Raw genomic sequence first — 14,038 nt, 5'->3', positions numbered from 1 at the left:
TGTGGGGGCTGAAAAATCATGTTGTGACGTCACGCGCGAATATTGGAAATTTTTGAAAATTTAAAAAGGTCCGTAAACTTCTCGAGGCTCTATCTTCGGTAATACTGGATGGATTGAGGTGAAATAAAAACTAGTGTAATGTATGTGATCTAAACTTTAAATTAAATCATAAATTAACTTAATATTACAACTTATGCGTGTTGTCCATTATACGAGTACTCAACAGAATCAGGCAACTTTCTAACGTTAATGATGAATAAGAGCTTTTAAATTTAAGTCTCTTGGGTGCTCAAAATTAAGAGGACTTGTGGAAGGATTTAGTCCAGAAAAGCTCCAATTAAACTGAAACGGGATCAAGAGTATAACAAGTATAACTACAGCGAATATTCCAATTTAAGTATGCTATTAGAATACGAACCGAGATTAATACGAACGAAGAATCAAGCATCCGAAAAAGAAAAAACTTAAATTATCATCACACCATTATTTAAATCCAACGTAAAAATAAGTTTTACAAAACAATACAAACTTTACTTTGCAAGATTGTTAATTATTATAATGCGCAACTGGACCTAAAATAATGAAATCCGATGCAATACCGATTCTCCAAGCGAATATTTGCTGAAGGCTTCGCGTAGAAAGTGTATGCGCGCGCGCCGATGTTCGGCAAACGCGATATTTGACATACGCAAATAGATTAGCAGAAATATACGTTGACAAAACAATAGCTAAAATTAATCTGAAAAGAATAATAGGTAATTGTCCTAAAACTCTCATAAAAATCATTAAAAAAAACTCGTAAAACTCATTTATTTCTGTAAATAGGCTTAAAAAAAGCACTTTTAAACTAAGAAAAGCTACATAAATGATGATAAGATAGAGACATTCAGTTGAGATTTCAGTGACATATTTACTGGGTTAAAATTCAAGGTGATATCTATTTACCAAAACCAGATATCAAGGAATTATTTAGTGCATGACATGACATTATAAGTATAAGCAGGCCTGGCTCACTCCGCGCNATCGAGAAAATCTTCAAAAGTACAGTCCCCATCATTACTAGAGCTGAATACTTTGCAGATTCTATCTCTGAAGGGGTTCACCCGAAGCTCAGGATACTGAAGGATCTTGGCCATCGGTAGCTTAGCATTTTTATTGTGTCCAACTTTCTCTGGCGCTAACGCTTTGAATTTCTGGTGCGCACTAAAAAAAATTTTGAATGAAAAGTCACGAAAATGGCTATATTTTTGGTAAAATTTGAATACTTACTACAGAACCTCCTTCTTCGTAAAGTATGTTAGATCCTGAAACAGAATTGGAGGTCAATGAATCACAGTTTTATTAGAAGTCTAAACAAAGGTGGTCCCTTCCTTACATACCTCGTAATCTTGTAGTTCTTCTTCGGTAAATTGACTTTTCCCTTGGCCCATTTTCTTAATTCGGTAATCAAATTACTTCGCTGTTTGGTTTAATAGATCGTATTAAAAGTCAAGATTTCTTAATATTTATGCATTAAATTCAACTATTCTTTACAAAAACAAACAGCCAGCCAGCCAGTTTGATTGATAATGACATTGACAGCTCAACAGCTGTCAGTTCAGTTCAAGTTCACGAAACATATTTTTTTTGGCAAAGATAACGTTTTCTATATTTTTTAAACTGGAAACTTTAGATATAACTAGCTGACCCGGCGAACTTTGTTCCGCCCTAATGGCAATAAATAAGCAGACTTTTTTTATTTCGAACGGGATAAAAAGTATCCTATGTCCTTCTCCTGGCTATAAACTACCTCCCTGACAATTTTCAGCTAAATCGGTTCAGCCGTTCTTGAGTTATAAGCGAAGTAACTAACACGACTTTCTTTTATATATATAGATTAAATAAATATTATCTTTTAATTTTTATTTTCCATAGTCGTGGTGGCGTTGTGATCATTTTCTGAAAACACACAAAAACAATACATTAAAATTCCATAAAAAACACCAACTTTACCATGACTATTTTGCTTACCTTTACTTTCACGTCTTGTAGAGGCAAATATAGAGCCTCTCTTGTAAGGTCCTCCTGGTAACAACTCACAGAGGACTGGTTGTTTTGATTTACAAGCGACTGAGCGCCAGATCCGCTGCCGGGTGACCAGGGCACAGTCATACTGGGCGGCATATCGTCGTGGGTGCCCCGGAGCCCATGCGCGGTAGGTCGTGCAGTCTAGGGCATCCCCTGAAAAATTCTTATCTTTTAGTTAACCAATCTTGGTATCTTTTAGGTAATCTTGATCCTAGGATCTAGGACTTTGTCAGGATTTAAGTCTAGATCAGTGGTTCTTAACCGGTGGTCCGCGGACCACTGGTAGTCCCTGGAGGCATTCCAAGTGGTCCACGAAGACATCGTAATAAACAAGTGACGTGACGTGATGAGTCGAGTCAACACAATGCAAACGGCGCACAGTGGGCGAGAAACCCTTTCATAGGATTTTGACAAGTCCCTGACAAGACAGAAATTTGGTAAAATGGTCCCTCGTGACTTAAAGGTTAAGAACCACTGCCCCCCTAGACAAAACGCACTTTTTGATCGAATCGAAAATCGAATCCGTCAAAACTCCATACAAAAAAGGGGCTTTTCGACCACTTATCGACTGGTTTGCGATTATAATTTGCACTTTGTCTAGACCCACTGGTCTAGATCATTACTTTTTAACATTCTTTAACTCACAATGATTTAAAATTTAACGATGACCTACCATTCAAAGTTCGAAACATGCTCTCATTATTCCTTCTCATTCCCACCAAAGCCGCGTCCACAGAAGCGCCAGCTAGCAACTGAGCCAAGGAATCTGTTCGCTGCTCACTGGTGACGTCAGCCAGCACTGCGCTAATGTTCTTGCACTCCTGCGCAGCTTGGCTGAAGTTGTGCCTAGCGGGTAAGAGGTAGAACATGCCGGTGGCTGGTACGCATGTTGCGTTTACATTGGCTAAAAGTTTAAAGAAGAACTGGATCACGTAATAGGATCTGCATAATAATATAAACAAACGAAAAGATTTAAAGTTTTCTTATGACTTAGTTTGGTTTTATTCTGTGGCCGCTGTTGATAATGACTGCGTAATATGTTTCTACTAATATTCTATTGTTACTAATAAACAACCTTAGCATATCATCGAATATTTAAGTGAATAACAAAGAACTGACTAGAAAGGAACAGACTTTTATTACTTACGAATAGGTCTTGCGTAGATGCTGTAATAGTCATATCTCGTGTCATTCACCAGGGACAGCCCGCCATCCGCTTCAGCACACTTCAGGACTTCGCAAGTGTAATCCAGCGGTTCATCACCAGCTCTCCAGGCATCAGGTGGGCTGAAGTTCAACGCTAAAGCTTTCTTCTCGATGCCAAGTCTCTGGCAGCTGGTCAAGGTGCTATAGTTTGCTTTCGCTGCTATGCCAAGTTTGGACCGGTGGCATTTCTCCATGAGGTGGTATTTTGGGGCGCGTGGAGGGGAGTCACTTGAACATCTCATGTTTGCCGTGTTTTGTGATGCGGCTATGGCGATGATGAGGAGTGATAGCAATTGGTTCATTGTAGAGTTTGACTTATTTTAGACAGTATAGCTTTAATCCATGGCACATAACTTGATGTTAGGATACATTTTTGACTAGTGGCCGTTTTTTTTACTGAACTAAGTACCTCTGAGTGTGACTGAGTGGCTGAGTAAGTACCAGTTCTGTTTTATGGTATGTGATAGCGGAAATAGGAACTGACTGAACCTCCATGACAATATGATTGGAAGATAATTAGATGATTATTGTCCCGCATACGAATGAATGACTATTAATAAGGTTGTTGAATTGTTGAAAAGCCATGAGGTATCAATCATATCTACTCATTCTGTAGTCCATTAATGTCCATTAATTATTTATAATAACCCCCTGATAAAATACGCGGAATAATTCACTGGTAGAAATCGCCATAAACAAATGGTTAAGTTTCAAAAAAGTTTGTATTGTGTGGGACCGTAAAACCTTTAAACACTGTCTGAAAAACTAATCAAATGCCTCAGTTCGAAAAAGCGTCAAATCTAGACGTTCAAACAGTTGTCATTTATTTGGAGATGTCATTTTACTTCGCAAACTTTAGTGAGAATAAATATTAGATTTACATTCGTTACGTACTAGTGTTTAGTTTATTTTTAGACAAAATGGGTTGTTTTTACTCTAGAAGGATGGAGGAGGTAAGTCTTGAATGTTTTTGTATGTGTGAATAGACGGACCATACTGCTGTTCCTGTTATCCTGTCAAACTCCTTCAAATGTCAAAGCAAGTGCTTCTAGGGTCTCTATTCGGTACCTACAATGTACCTGCAAACCTTAATATAATCTACGAATAGGTAGTTCAGAGTGAGGATCTGTAAATGAAAACTAACTTCATTTCATAGATCATAGATCTTTTATTTACAGAAAATCCTTAAACGACGTATTTCTGACTTTAAAGAGTAGAGAGAAGATAGATAGTATTTTACATTATTTGTGTTAACCATACATTAAAAGTCAGTGATGATGAGTTTATCAATGAGTCAGAAAATTATTAAGATTAATAAAATGATTCTCTTCTTCATTCCAACCACCCTATAAACAATCCCTATCCAATCCCTATGGCAGTTCTAAAACTCTATCCAAATTCCAGGAAGAAATGGTATACGACATGTCCCCTATTCGGCATTTGCCGGTTATCTTCGTGAATGGCGTGCCAGGAGCAGGGAACCACACGGTGGCGCAGACCATCTCCAATATCACCGGGTACACCATGATCAGGCCTGGCGAGCTGGTGGCTGCTGAGGCTCTGAAAGACACAGCTAGAGGCCGGCTGATTGCTGACAAGCTGCAGGCCAGGGAAGATATCCCTGAGGTTTGATGAAGTCTTTGTTTTCTCCTAGGATTAGGAATTTGGTTTTTATTTGTTGAAGGCTCATTGAGGAAAGCCGAGTCTCAGAGAAGAATCCACGTAGAAATAAGAAATAGAACTACGTACATTACTTTCGTAATGGAAAGTTTTTTATTTTACGGGGATGTTCGGTCCTTGCATAACGCCGTGTTCGGCGGTAAGAGCAAATTCACACCTCCGTGTTTTTGTACTTATTGCTCTGTAAGTTCGGCACTTGTTTCTTTATAAAGTGATTACAAATTCACTTTCTGATCTTGTTCTAAATATTTAAAAACACTAATAAATGAGTCGTCTAGTTTCAAAACCCGCTAAAACGCTCCTGCAACTAATTTCTGTTTATATTCTCTAAATGATGCTACTGCAATTTTCTCATCATACTGTTCAATCATTTTCGATCAAAATATACTAAAAGAGTACTAAACTAGCACTTAAAATTAGGTTTGTGTTACAAACTCCGCTAAAACGCCGTCCGTTTCTTTCAAAACCCTCTAAAAGTTGATTGACCAATGGTAGCACGGTATTTTGGTCACGTGACTGCGATATCAGTATGGAGATTTTTTTATAACGTGGTTGCTTCATAATTTGCTCTTATCAAATCCCGCTAAAATACAACATGTCCGTTTCAAATCCCATTAAAACCGAATGTTCGTAACAAAATACGCCAAAATGAAAATAGTTTTCATTATAATTCAAATTATATTTAAATTAAAGATAAATAGCAATTACTGTTAGTATTGCCAGATGACAATAATAATTCGTATCATATTTTTTTTTGCCTAATGCCAAAGCTATATGGATAAGCGGTTTTTTTCAATTTCTCGAAATTTTATCAAAATCGTTTTAGCGGGATTTGAAACTAGACGCCTCAAATAAAGAAGGCGGCTTTCACAACTTTTTTATTTAAGGCGATTAGCAGCAGAAGCTCAGTTCTAAAAGTGGCATAAATATTATAGCTCATCTGTTATTCCAGCAACTGACAGTGGACCTAATAAAGGAGGCGATGCTGATGCACCAGGACGCCAGCGGCTTCATCCTGGTGGGCTTCCCGAAGAACCCGCGCATGTCCAACATGTTCAACCGGCAGGTCAAGTGGCCCGAGAAGATCGTGGCGCTTGAAGTTGACAACGAGGTACCTTTACATCTGCAGTCCTATAAATATTTCAGAACGCGCACCTAGGTCTAGTTCTGTCTGTCACTCTTAGGTCACAACATCTACTTAAATGAGAAAGAGGGAAAATGTCCAGGTTTGGATATCAACTTGTAGAAAGGATCTATGGTTTGATCTGACCTAAGTGACTAAAAGGAACCCTTATGACTTTTATTAAACGCGTCATATTATGACGCGTTTTTTGAGTCTACAAAAAGTTCTGTACTGTAACTTCACAACGACGCTACGGAAATTACGCTCGCTTGGCGTCAGCCTAATCAACGTTTTGAACAAGTGAATCTATGCATTAGGTACTTTAATAACGCGCGTCGCGTGCTCCTTACGCAGCTGATGCTCAAAAGAGTCACTTCTATAATCTTCTTTAACTGACTGTCTCAATCAGATGACATTTAAGATGGTTTTCCAATTCAGGTGGCCGCAACAAGACTTCAAAACAAACTGTCAGAGCTGGGCAGACCAGAGTCGGAGATCAACGCGGCGCGACAGATCGTCCGGGAAGCGGCGCACAAAGTCAAAAACGTACACAAACGGTTCGGAGGGCACGTGGTCACCGTAAGTAACATATTCTGGAATTCTAGAAGATTATTTTAGCACCTACTTTTGTAGAAGTATCTATAGATCTAGCTAGCGGCTAATTCAGTCAGTGAATAAGGTGTGGAACCGGCACGGAAAAGTGTTTTTGCGACGTCAAACGTCCGCGAGACTTCAAATGTGTTACAGATTATATGCTCTGCTGTCACGTCATAATAATGAGGGCTATCGTTTTTATTCTTAATAGTTGGCACCCCTGGCGATTGACAGGACCTTACTCTACAGTGGCGCCATCTTGATGAGTGCAAATGCGATAGTCCTCCTACCACTTTAGCGCTCACCAGTTGGTGCCACTGTCTTCGCGACTAGCAAGTGACAGGACCTTACTCTACAGTGGCGCCATCTTGATGAGTGCAAATGCGATAGTCCTCCTACCACTTTAGCGCTCACCAGTTGGCGCCACTGTCTTCGCGACTAGCAAGTGACAGGACCTTACTCTACAGTGGCGCTAACTGGTGAGCGCTAAAACGATAGCCCTCATTATGTCAATATCATCCCTCCCGTGCCGTTCCCATACCTCAGGCAATGACTGAGTTAACTTCACTCCTCCTTAGAGCATGACTGTGTTGCCAAAAGGGAAGAAATAACTTTTTTGTTTTAGCGTAGAGTAAAGAGCAGGCGTCTAATAAAACGCTCAATAATCCTTCCACTCTTTCAGGTTGACAGCACGGGGAATCCCAAAGCGTTAGCGTCTACCCTAAAAGAAATCCTGTCCGACACGATCGAGAAGAGTCAAAAGCGCAGCGAGTCCCCTGACCCACGGCCCCCCACGGCCATTTCGGCCCCCGCCGTGGCCCCCCTGGCGTGCCCCATGGCCAACCTCACGTGTCCTGTGACCCCCACTGATGCCCCTCCAGCCGATACGGTCGACGTAGAAAAGTGATTTCGTAGATGTTTTGAATTTTGGTATTACATGTTAATGTTTGTATATTTGGGCATTTCATTTTAACTTTCCTTAGCTACGTTAGAGACAATGTAGATGGGATCTTTTATTTCCATCTCGCCCTATCGAGATCCTCCACCGAGAGGTGGCCGAGAGGTGGTGGATGGCACTAACTAGGTGGCGTTTTACCAACGGTGGCCAACAGACATCATCTGCCGAGAGCTGATGGAAAGAGAATAAGGACAAAGTAAGATACTTGCGCAGGAAAACTAATAGGTAGTAACAGAATAAAAACATTTTAATTAAATAGTTAAAATTATCATTAATATGTACAGATTGTCTAAAGCAAAGCTCGCTCAGTTGGCTGCGGCCGCCTTCGCTACAATGGGGTCGAGGATCTTCTGCACCTCGTCGAAGATCTGGTCCACTGACGTCTCCGCGTTTATCTGGAAAAGGAACGTCGGAAGTCTTAAATAACCAAGGTCTATTGGCACGAAATATCACGACAGATATTTATTTATATTTCATGCACATAATCTCTGTACATTGGTGGACTTAATGCCGGGTGGCATTCTCTACCAGACTCCTCCTTCAGATACAATGGTCCATTCAGAGTCCATGTTCAGAAAAATACCAGTTAGACTAAATTCAAATTCTTCATTTTTTCGAGGTTTGGTATTATAAGCAGTGGTATTAGTGTTATGCACTCTGTTTCAACCAAAGGACAACCACAGCTGGACAAACTGCTGGATGCGCACCACTGGTGTCCTTCGCGACCTTTCTGTGCCCAAAAATTTTTTATACTCATAAAAAAAAGAAGATGCTCACCCTCCTAAGTTTGTCCGGGTACTGCGACAGGACCTGCTCGTTGTTGTCCAGGAAGGTCTTGAGGCGCAGCTTGATGGTGTCCTCATTGTCGTCGGCGCGGCCCGAGCTCGCCGCGCGGCCTAACAGGCGCTTAGTCAGCGTCTCTGAGGACGCCTCGAAGTAGATTATCACCTGGAATGAGCATTGTTACTGTTATGTATGTGTACGGGGAGAGAACAACCAGCAAACACTTTACAGAAACCAATACTTGTTTTATTTGTCCTTCCAAATATCAATATGTCCAATCAACGGTGCAGTGGTACATGGCCAAGATGAAGAAAAAGTCCCTGGACGGAAACGGAAGCCGCCGAGCTGTCAAGTTCGAGATCTGTCACATAGATAGAGCTGTAACCAGTGTCCAACAGTTACTTTTGTGAGAATAGCTACCCTCAACAGCGACCCCCATTCCTCCCATGATGCGAAGACCACGGCTAATAAACTTGTCTGGAGTGTAGGGGGGAGTATAGGCCCAAGTGCCTAACTAAACATTATAGTCCCTGGATTAGAGGACCTTGTTCCTGCCTGCAGTAGATACCAAATGATCTGAATTAAATATATTCATATCTTACCGTAACTGGCGCGATGGTCTTCTCGAAGGCGATGCCCTGCGACTTCTCGCGTGGGTAGCCGTCCACCAGGAAGCCCTTGGCCTGTTCCGCGTGCGCGATGATCGCTTCCTTCAGCAGCTCCAGCACTACGTCGTTGGGGACCAGCTCACCTGGAATCAAATACCAATGACAAATAAAAAGTGTACTTTTTTGGGCGTTAAGACTTCCACAGACCAAACACAGGTCAGTTGCAGCGCGGCAGTAGGCACACTGAAAGCAGCGCAGTTTCAAAGCAGTTGCAACGCGGGCGGTTGTCAAAAACTTCAATATTCGAAAACCGCTTTCAACGCGCTGCTACCGCCCTGCCTCCGGTGTGTCATGCTAATATGGCCGCCATTGTAGGTAATACAACAGCGCGGGCCCGCGTTCAAATTTGGTGTGACACACTTCAAAGACTTTCTTGTATTACAACTTGCGCGGGCCCGGATTCAAACTGCGCTGCTATTGCCCCGCGTTTGGTCTGCCCAAGCCTTTAGAGCGCCCAACACCCGAAAAGATAGCGCCTGACTGACTGCCATGTATTTTCTCACTCAAAAAATGTACAAGTTCTAGTTTCTACTCAATTCGCGCGAAGATTTCCTCGCCACTCTCTTCGTCTAGCGCGTATATCAATCTAGCACGAATTCGCGTTCGCGAAAGTAAGTATGAACCATAATTCTCTCATCCATGAGATAAGACTCAATGGGTGCAGGGAGTTTGCTTTGTGTGCATTATCTATCATCGTCCCTATTTAGTTACTTTTTCCCAGAAGTCTGATAGTCAGTATTGATGAACTACCTTGATAATGATGATGCTATATACCTACCCCGCTCCATGACGGAGGTGAGGCACTTGGCGCGGTCAGAGCCGCTCTCTCGGCGCGCAGCAGGTCACCAGTCTGATAGTATAAGCCTACAATGATGATAGTCGGGTAATGATGATGATGAGCCAGCTGTACCTACCCCGCTCCATGATGGAGGCGAGGCACTTGGCGCGGTCGGAACCGCAGTAGGTCGCCGGTGGACTTTTACTTATTCTTAAAGAGTCTGATAGTCAGAATAAGTCAACAATGATGATGAGCCAGCTGTACCTACCCCGCTCCATGACGGAGGTAAGGCACTTGGCGCGCAGCAAGTCGCCGGTGGACAGGTGCGTGGACCCGTAGATGCCAAAAGACCACCATCAATCTTTCTAGTCGCTCGCAGATTTTCAGGCAACTCTCCTCTTCTAACGCGTGCATCGATGTCATCGCGATTCAAGACACTTTTGAACCGTAAAATGCCGCAAGAGCGGTACCTCGGCGCGCATCAGGTCGATGGTGGAATTTCACTTCTTTTTATGTCGGATAGTCAGTATAAGCCTACAATGATGATGATGATGATGAGCCAGCTGCACCTACCCCGCTCCATAATGGAGGTGAGGCACTTGGCGCGGTCGGAGCCGCTCTTGACCTCGGCGCGCAGCAGGTCGCCGGTGGACAGGTGCGTGAACCCGTACTTGGCGATGATCTTCTCGCATTGCGTGCCCTTGCCCGAGCCGGGACCGCCCAGGATCCATACGATGGGCTTCTTTGAGGTGTCTACTGGGGCCTGGAATAGCGAAAGCTCGAGTTCAACAGACGAGAGTTGATTGTTTGTCAACAAAATCTACTCACTATTATTCAACTGAAATTATACTGTCAATTATATCCTGAAAGGTGTTGTATAATATCAGCTTTATATTCTAAAGAATACCTATGTAAATACTTAATGGACAGCACATTTGTATTGCAACGTCATACCACTTGTATTTATTACAACTTAAAAGATACCGCAGTGTTTCGCTTTTTGTGCTGTTCGCATCGAGCATTTGCCACCTTCCAGAGTATGATGCCTTTATCGCAGAACACTGAACTTAACTGAGCAGGTTAGGTAGTGGATCAATCTAAAGTGTCGCTGATCTTTGACGAAACAAAAGCAGTCACTCTCACTGCTCCTGCTGTACAGCTACAGAAACCTACCCTGCGCTACACCTGTAGGTAGTAGGTACCTACTCTTGGCTTAAACCTCTACATTAGTATTTAATGTTTATGACCCTGACCCTGCTCATATACGCCTTGCATTTAGGTGAGTGGCATTGCAGCGGGCAAGGTGGAGCCTTGTCGATGATCGGCTCGTCACAGGGGAAGCAGTTCTTCTCCTCCATTTCTGATTATTGAGCACACAATAATGATAATTTCACTATCTGATTGACGTATGCTATGGCTGAGCTTTTGACTTTGGCTTATGTCAATGTCATGAGTAAAACTTTTTTGTAATTTGTTAAAGAAGGTTAAGTCCTCATTTCTTGAAGAATTTCTACGATACGCCTCATTTACCGCTACGTCCCGTTCTTTGAAACTTTAGTCAGTCCCGGGCACAGATGTACTACGTATTTTCGCGAATAAAACTAGTTGACAAATAGACTCGTAGCCTTTCTCTGAAATATAGTAGGTACCTACAGGAAGTGAGTATCATTTGCCATGTTAGATTCGTTTCAAATGCCGTTTGAAACACTATTTCGCTGTCTTCAGATCCAAGGTTATCCACAACCGTCGTAGACTTCCTATTTCATTTGATTGCTGGCCAAAGAGTTGGGTTTTCACCTTGCTACAGTCTCACAAACTTCAATGGATTCACCTTCCCTGCCACGACATGAAACATTATATGTTAGATGCGCGTGCGCCAATGAACAGTCTACAGAATATCATGCTGAACCCTGTGGCATCTTTTCCAATTGATATAAGTGCGGTTTTGTAACAACAGTCTGATGTTCTGGCGACTGTACGTCAATGGAGTTATTTTAGATGTTGTACAAAATAGAGACGCTAACTGTGAAAGTAAAGAGCTGCCAAAAAACGAGAAGATGCAAATAAATAATGCAGATATGAATTAGAAATCAGATGTTTTGTAGAATTGTAGAGTCGTAAATAAGAAGTTTTTTCAAGAGCAAGCCTACCTAGGGACGTTTTCAATAACATACCTATTTGTTATTGAAAAAGTCTTTTGAACTGATAATATTAGGTTCAGGGTATTCATCATAAGTCACACACACACACGGTATCATAGATGATGTAAAGTCAGAAATATGTAGGTACTTAGTTGAACTCGAAAATATTAGAGTTGCAAGTTGCATTCCATACCACCAAGAAAACTGTAGGCATTTTCTTTCGACACTAAACAAGAATATTTCAATCATACACTTTACATATTTATTTGTTTACTTTCCATAGCCGCAGTTGATGACCTTGTAACCGAATCCTGATCACTTTCTAAAAGCAAATAGCTTTTATATAACACCTATTTAACTCCACAGGGTACTTATCTACCTATCAAATATTTCTCTTCATTGACAAGTTTAAAACGGGGGTTTAATAAATGAAGTGACATCTTTAACTTTGTTAGATGTTATTTGTCAAGGAATTTACTAAAGGTAAAATCTAAGGTAGAATGAACTAAAGCTGCGAAATATCAATATAAGATAGTATATGTTACACAGTTGTGGTGGTAAGGTTAGCAATTTGGAATAATTAACGAAGCCTTCACATAGTATATAGGAGTTACCTTTGGGGACGGAAAACAGCTATAATTTTTCCAGAGCGAAAAATTCCCTCAATATGCAAGAAAATCTTTTTCCTCTTTGCAGAAATGCTAAGGCTGTGGGGAAAGCTCTTTATGTGATAAGACTTTGTTTAAAAACAAAAGTGTTATTAAACTTCAAGCATTTCCTCATTTTAACCCACTTTCATAACATGCGTACGCGCAGAAACAAAATAAGCGATCTATTTCGAGCATCGCATTGACAATGACCGCGTGCTAATGTCTGGCGGAACTGATTTTGCCCTTGTCATTAACTACTGATGATGATGATAATACTGCTAAAATAGCTCTAATTAGCATAACAACTGCCTAAATCAACGCAGAAGGCCATCTTTTGACAAATTGGTCTTCGACGTTGACATTTTGACGTGGGAATGATAGCCGGAAAATTGTACGAAGAGTGACAGCCCATGCAAAATGTTTCGCCATGAAAGGTAGAAAATTAGGTACACTATCAACTATATCCACTGTTTGTTTTTGAATTTAGTTGCTAAGTTATTCGATTGGACTAACTACATATTTATTTAGCAAAGAGTCAAAGATTTAGCCGATAATAATAACATTGAAAGCATTGGGGGAGGCCTATGTTCAGCAGTGGACGTCCTATAGCTGAGATGATGATGATGATGAAAACATTGAGAACTCTACATTTCATTGGCAGAAATTTAATTTGTAAGGATGAAGATAAATTCATCTGGTATCTACCTGATAAATGGGTCGTCTCCAGAAGAAACTCTTCGCTTCCAACCACAGTCCAATAACTAACAAACAGAAGTAGAACACGTCTCGCTTCACTGGTCCGTCTCCTATGCCCAAAGTTTTCATTTACGACACGTGGGAATCATGCAAACTGTATTGAGGGCCCAGCGAGGGAAAACACGTCTTTATTCAAGGTTCCAACGAGTTTACTAACAGGAATACTGAAATAATATCGGTTCAGTGCCAAATTGCGATTGGCATCGTCCGCGGTCTCCCAGCTTCAGACTGGCGGTTTTGGAGAAAACAACAAGTTTTATAGACGTTTGGCGGGATCCCCAACCTGTGTTTGTGGAAAGACTCGCTTTACCCGCGGCTTTTCTCGCAGTAACTTTGCATTTCAGGAAAAGATATCCAAACCTTCTTTCAATAAAGCTCGTCAAGTCATAAAATAACTTCTATTTTAATCCTAGTAACTATTTGTGACTGACAATATCATGGAGGTTACGTAGGCCTAATGTATTGTAGGCCCGTGCCCACCTAATGTAATGACTCCGGCAGGAGCCCTATAGTGAACAGGCAGAGATTTATCGAGGGGACGGGCAAATGGATATGAAGAGCGACAAGTGAGAGATAAATACTCGTTTAGCGTATCTACATACCAGCACTTTCGTTAGTTTGGTTAGAGAATTTC

The 14,038-nt window shown here is 41.4% G+C and overlaps 3 protein-coding genes across 6 annotated transcripts in view; 1 reads left to right on the top strand and 2 right to left on the bottom strand.

The window, feature by feature from the left end:
- Positions 1 to 14,038, bottom strand: part of Ak1 (Adenylate kinase 1) — a 30,152-nt gene that overhangs the window by 3,496 nt on the left and 12,618 nt on the right. Inside the window, exons 1-5 of one of the 4 annotated variants that reach the window (XM_028318947.1) lie at positions 13,354 to 13,621; positions 10,431 to 10,620; positions 9,014 to 9,162; positions 8,406 to 8,576; positions 7,853 to 8,023 (exon numbers count right to left, since the gene is read on the bottom strand). In XM_028318947.1, the coding sequence (XP_028174748.1) occupies positions 7,934 to 8,023; positions 8,406 to 8,576; positions 9,014 to 9,162; positions 10,431 to 10,620; positions 13,354 to 13,473 (720 nt within the window). In that variant the 5' untranslated portion in view covers positions 13,474 to 13,621 and the 3' untranslated portion in view covers positions 7,853 to 7,933. Of the gene's footprint in view, positions 1 to 7,852; positions 8,024 to 8,405; positions 8,577 to 9,013; positions 9,163 to 10,430; positions 10,621 to 13,353; positions 13,622 to 14,038 lie in introns of those variants that run through there. The other 3 variants (XM_028318950.1, XM_028318946.1, XM_028318949.1) reach the window with 3 other exon arrangements.
- On the bottom strand, positions 2,692 to 3,603 carry CTL6 (C-type lectin 6). The gene is made up of 2 exons (XM_028318951.1): positions 3,215 to 3,603; positions 2,692 to 2,971 (listed from the first exon to the last, which is right to left on the bottom strand). The coding sequence occupies exons 1-2, from the start codon at positions 3,573 to 3,575 to the stop codon at positions 2,709 to 2,711; spliced, it is 624 nt and encodes a 207-aa protein (XP_028174752.1). The 5' UTR covers positions 3,576 to 3,603; the 3' UTR covers positions 2,692 to 2,708.
- Positions 4,024 to 7,624, top strand: LOC114363269 (adenylate kinase isoenzyme 1-like). Its single transcript, XM_028318945.1, has 5 exons — positions 4,024 to 4,226; positions 4,678 to 4,899; positions 5,906 to 6,064; positions 6,515 to 6,655; positions 7,353 to 7,624. Exons 1-5 carry the CDS (start codon positions 4,194 to 4,196, stop codon positions 7,575 to 7,577), a joined length of 780 nt encoding a protein of 259 aa, XP_028174746.1. The 5' UTR covers positions 4,024 to 4,193; the 3' UTR covers positions 7,578 to 7,624.

Source organism: Ostrinia furnacalis, unplaced genomic scaffold (assembly GCF_004193835.3).
Source record: "Ostrinia furnacalis isolate ACB-3 unplaced genomic scaffold, ASM419383v2 OfSCF7055, whole genome shotgun sequence".
NCBI lineage: Eukaryota > Metazoa > Arthropoda > Insecta > Lepidoptera > Crambidae > Ostrinia > Ostrinia furnacalis.
Note: the sequence above shows the minus strand (reverse complement) of the source record. Positions and strands in the feature narration are given on the sequence as shown.

What these genes read in the sequence shown, in the direction of transcription:
- LOC114363269 (XM_028318945.1), top strand. Translation starts at nt 4,194, where the DNA reads ATGGGTTGTTTTTACTCTAGAAGGATGGAGGAG. An exon ending in ACTCTAGAAGGATGGAGGAG is followed by an intron (nt 4,227 to 4,677) that starts GTAAGTCTTGAA and finishes TCCAAATTCCAG; the next exon opens with GAAGAAATGGTATACGACAT. An exon ending in CCAGGGAAGATATCCCTGAG is followed by an intron (nt 4,900 to 5,905) that starts GTTTGATGAAGT and finishes CTGTTATTCCAG; the next exon opens with CAACTGACAGTGGACCTAAT.
- CTL6 (XM_028318951.1), bottom strand. Translation starts at nt 3,575, where the DNA reads ATGAACCAATTGCTATCACTCCTCATCATCGCCATAGCCGCATCACAA. An exon ending in CATCTACGCAAGACCTATTC is followed by an intron (nt 2,972 to 3,214) that starts GTAAGTAATAAA and finishes TTAAACTTTTAG; the next exon opens with CCAATGTAAACGCAACATGC.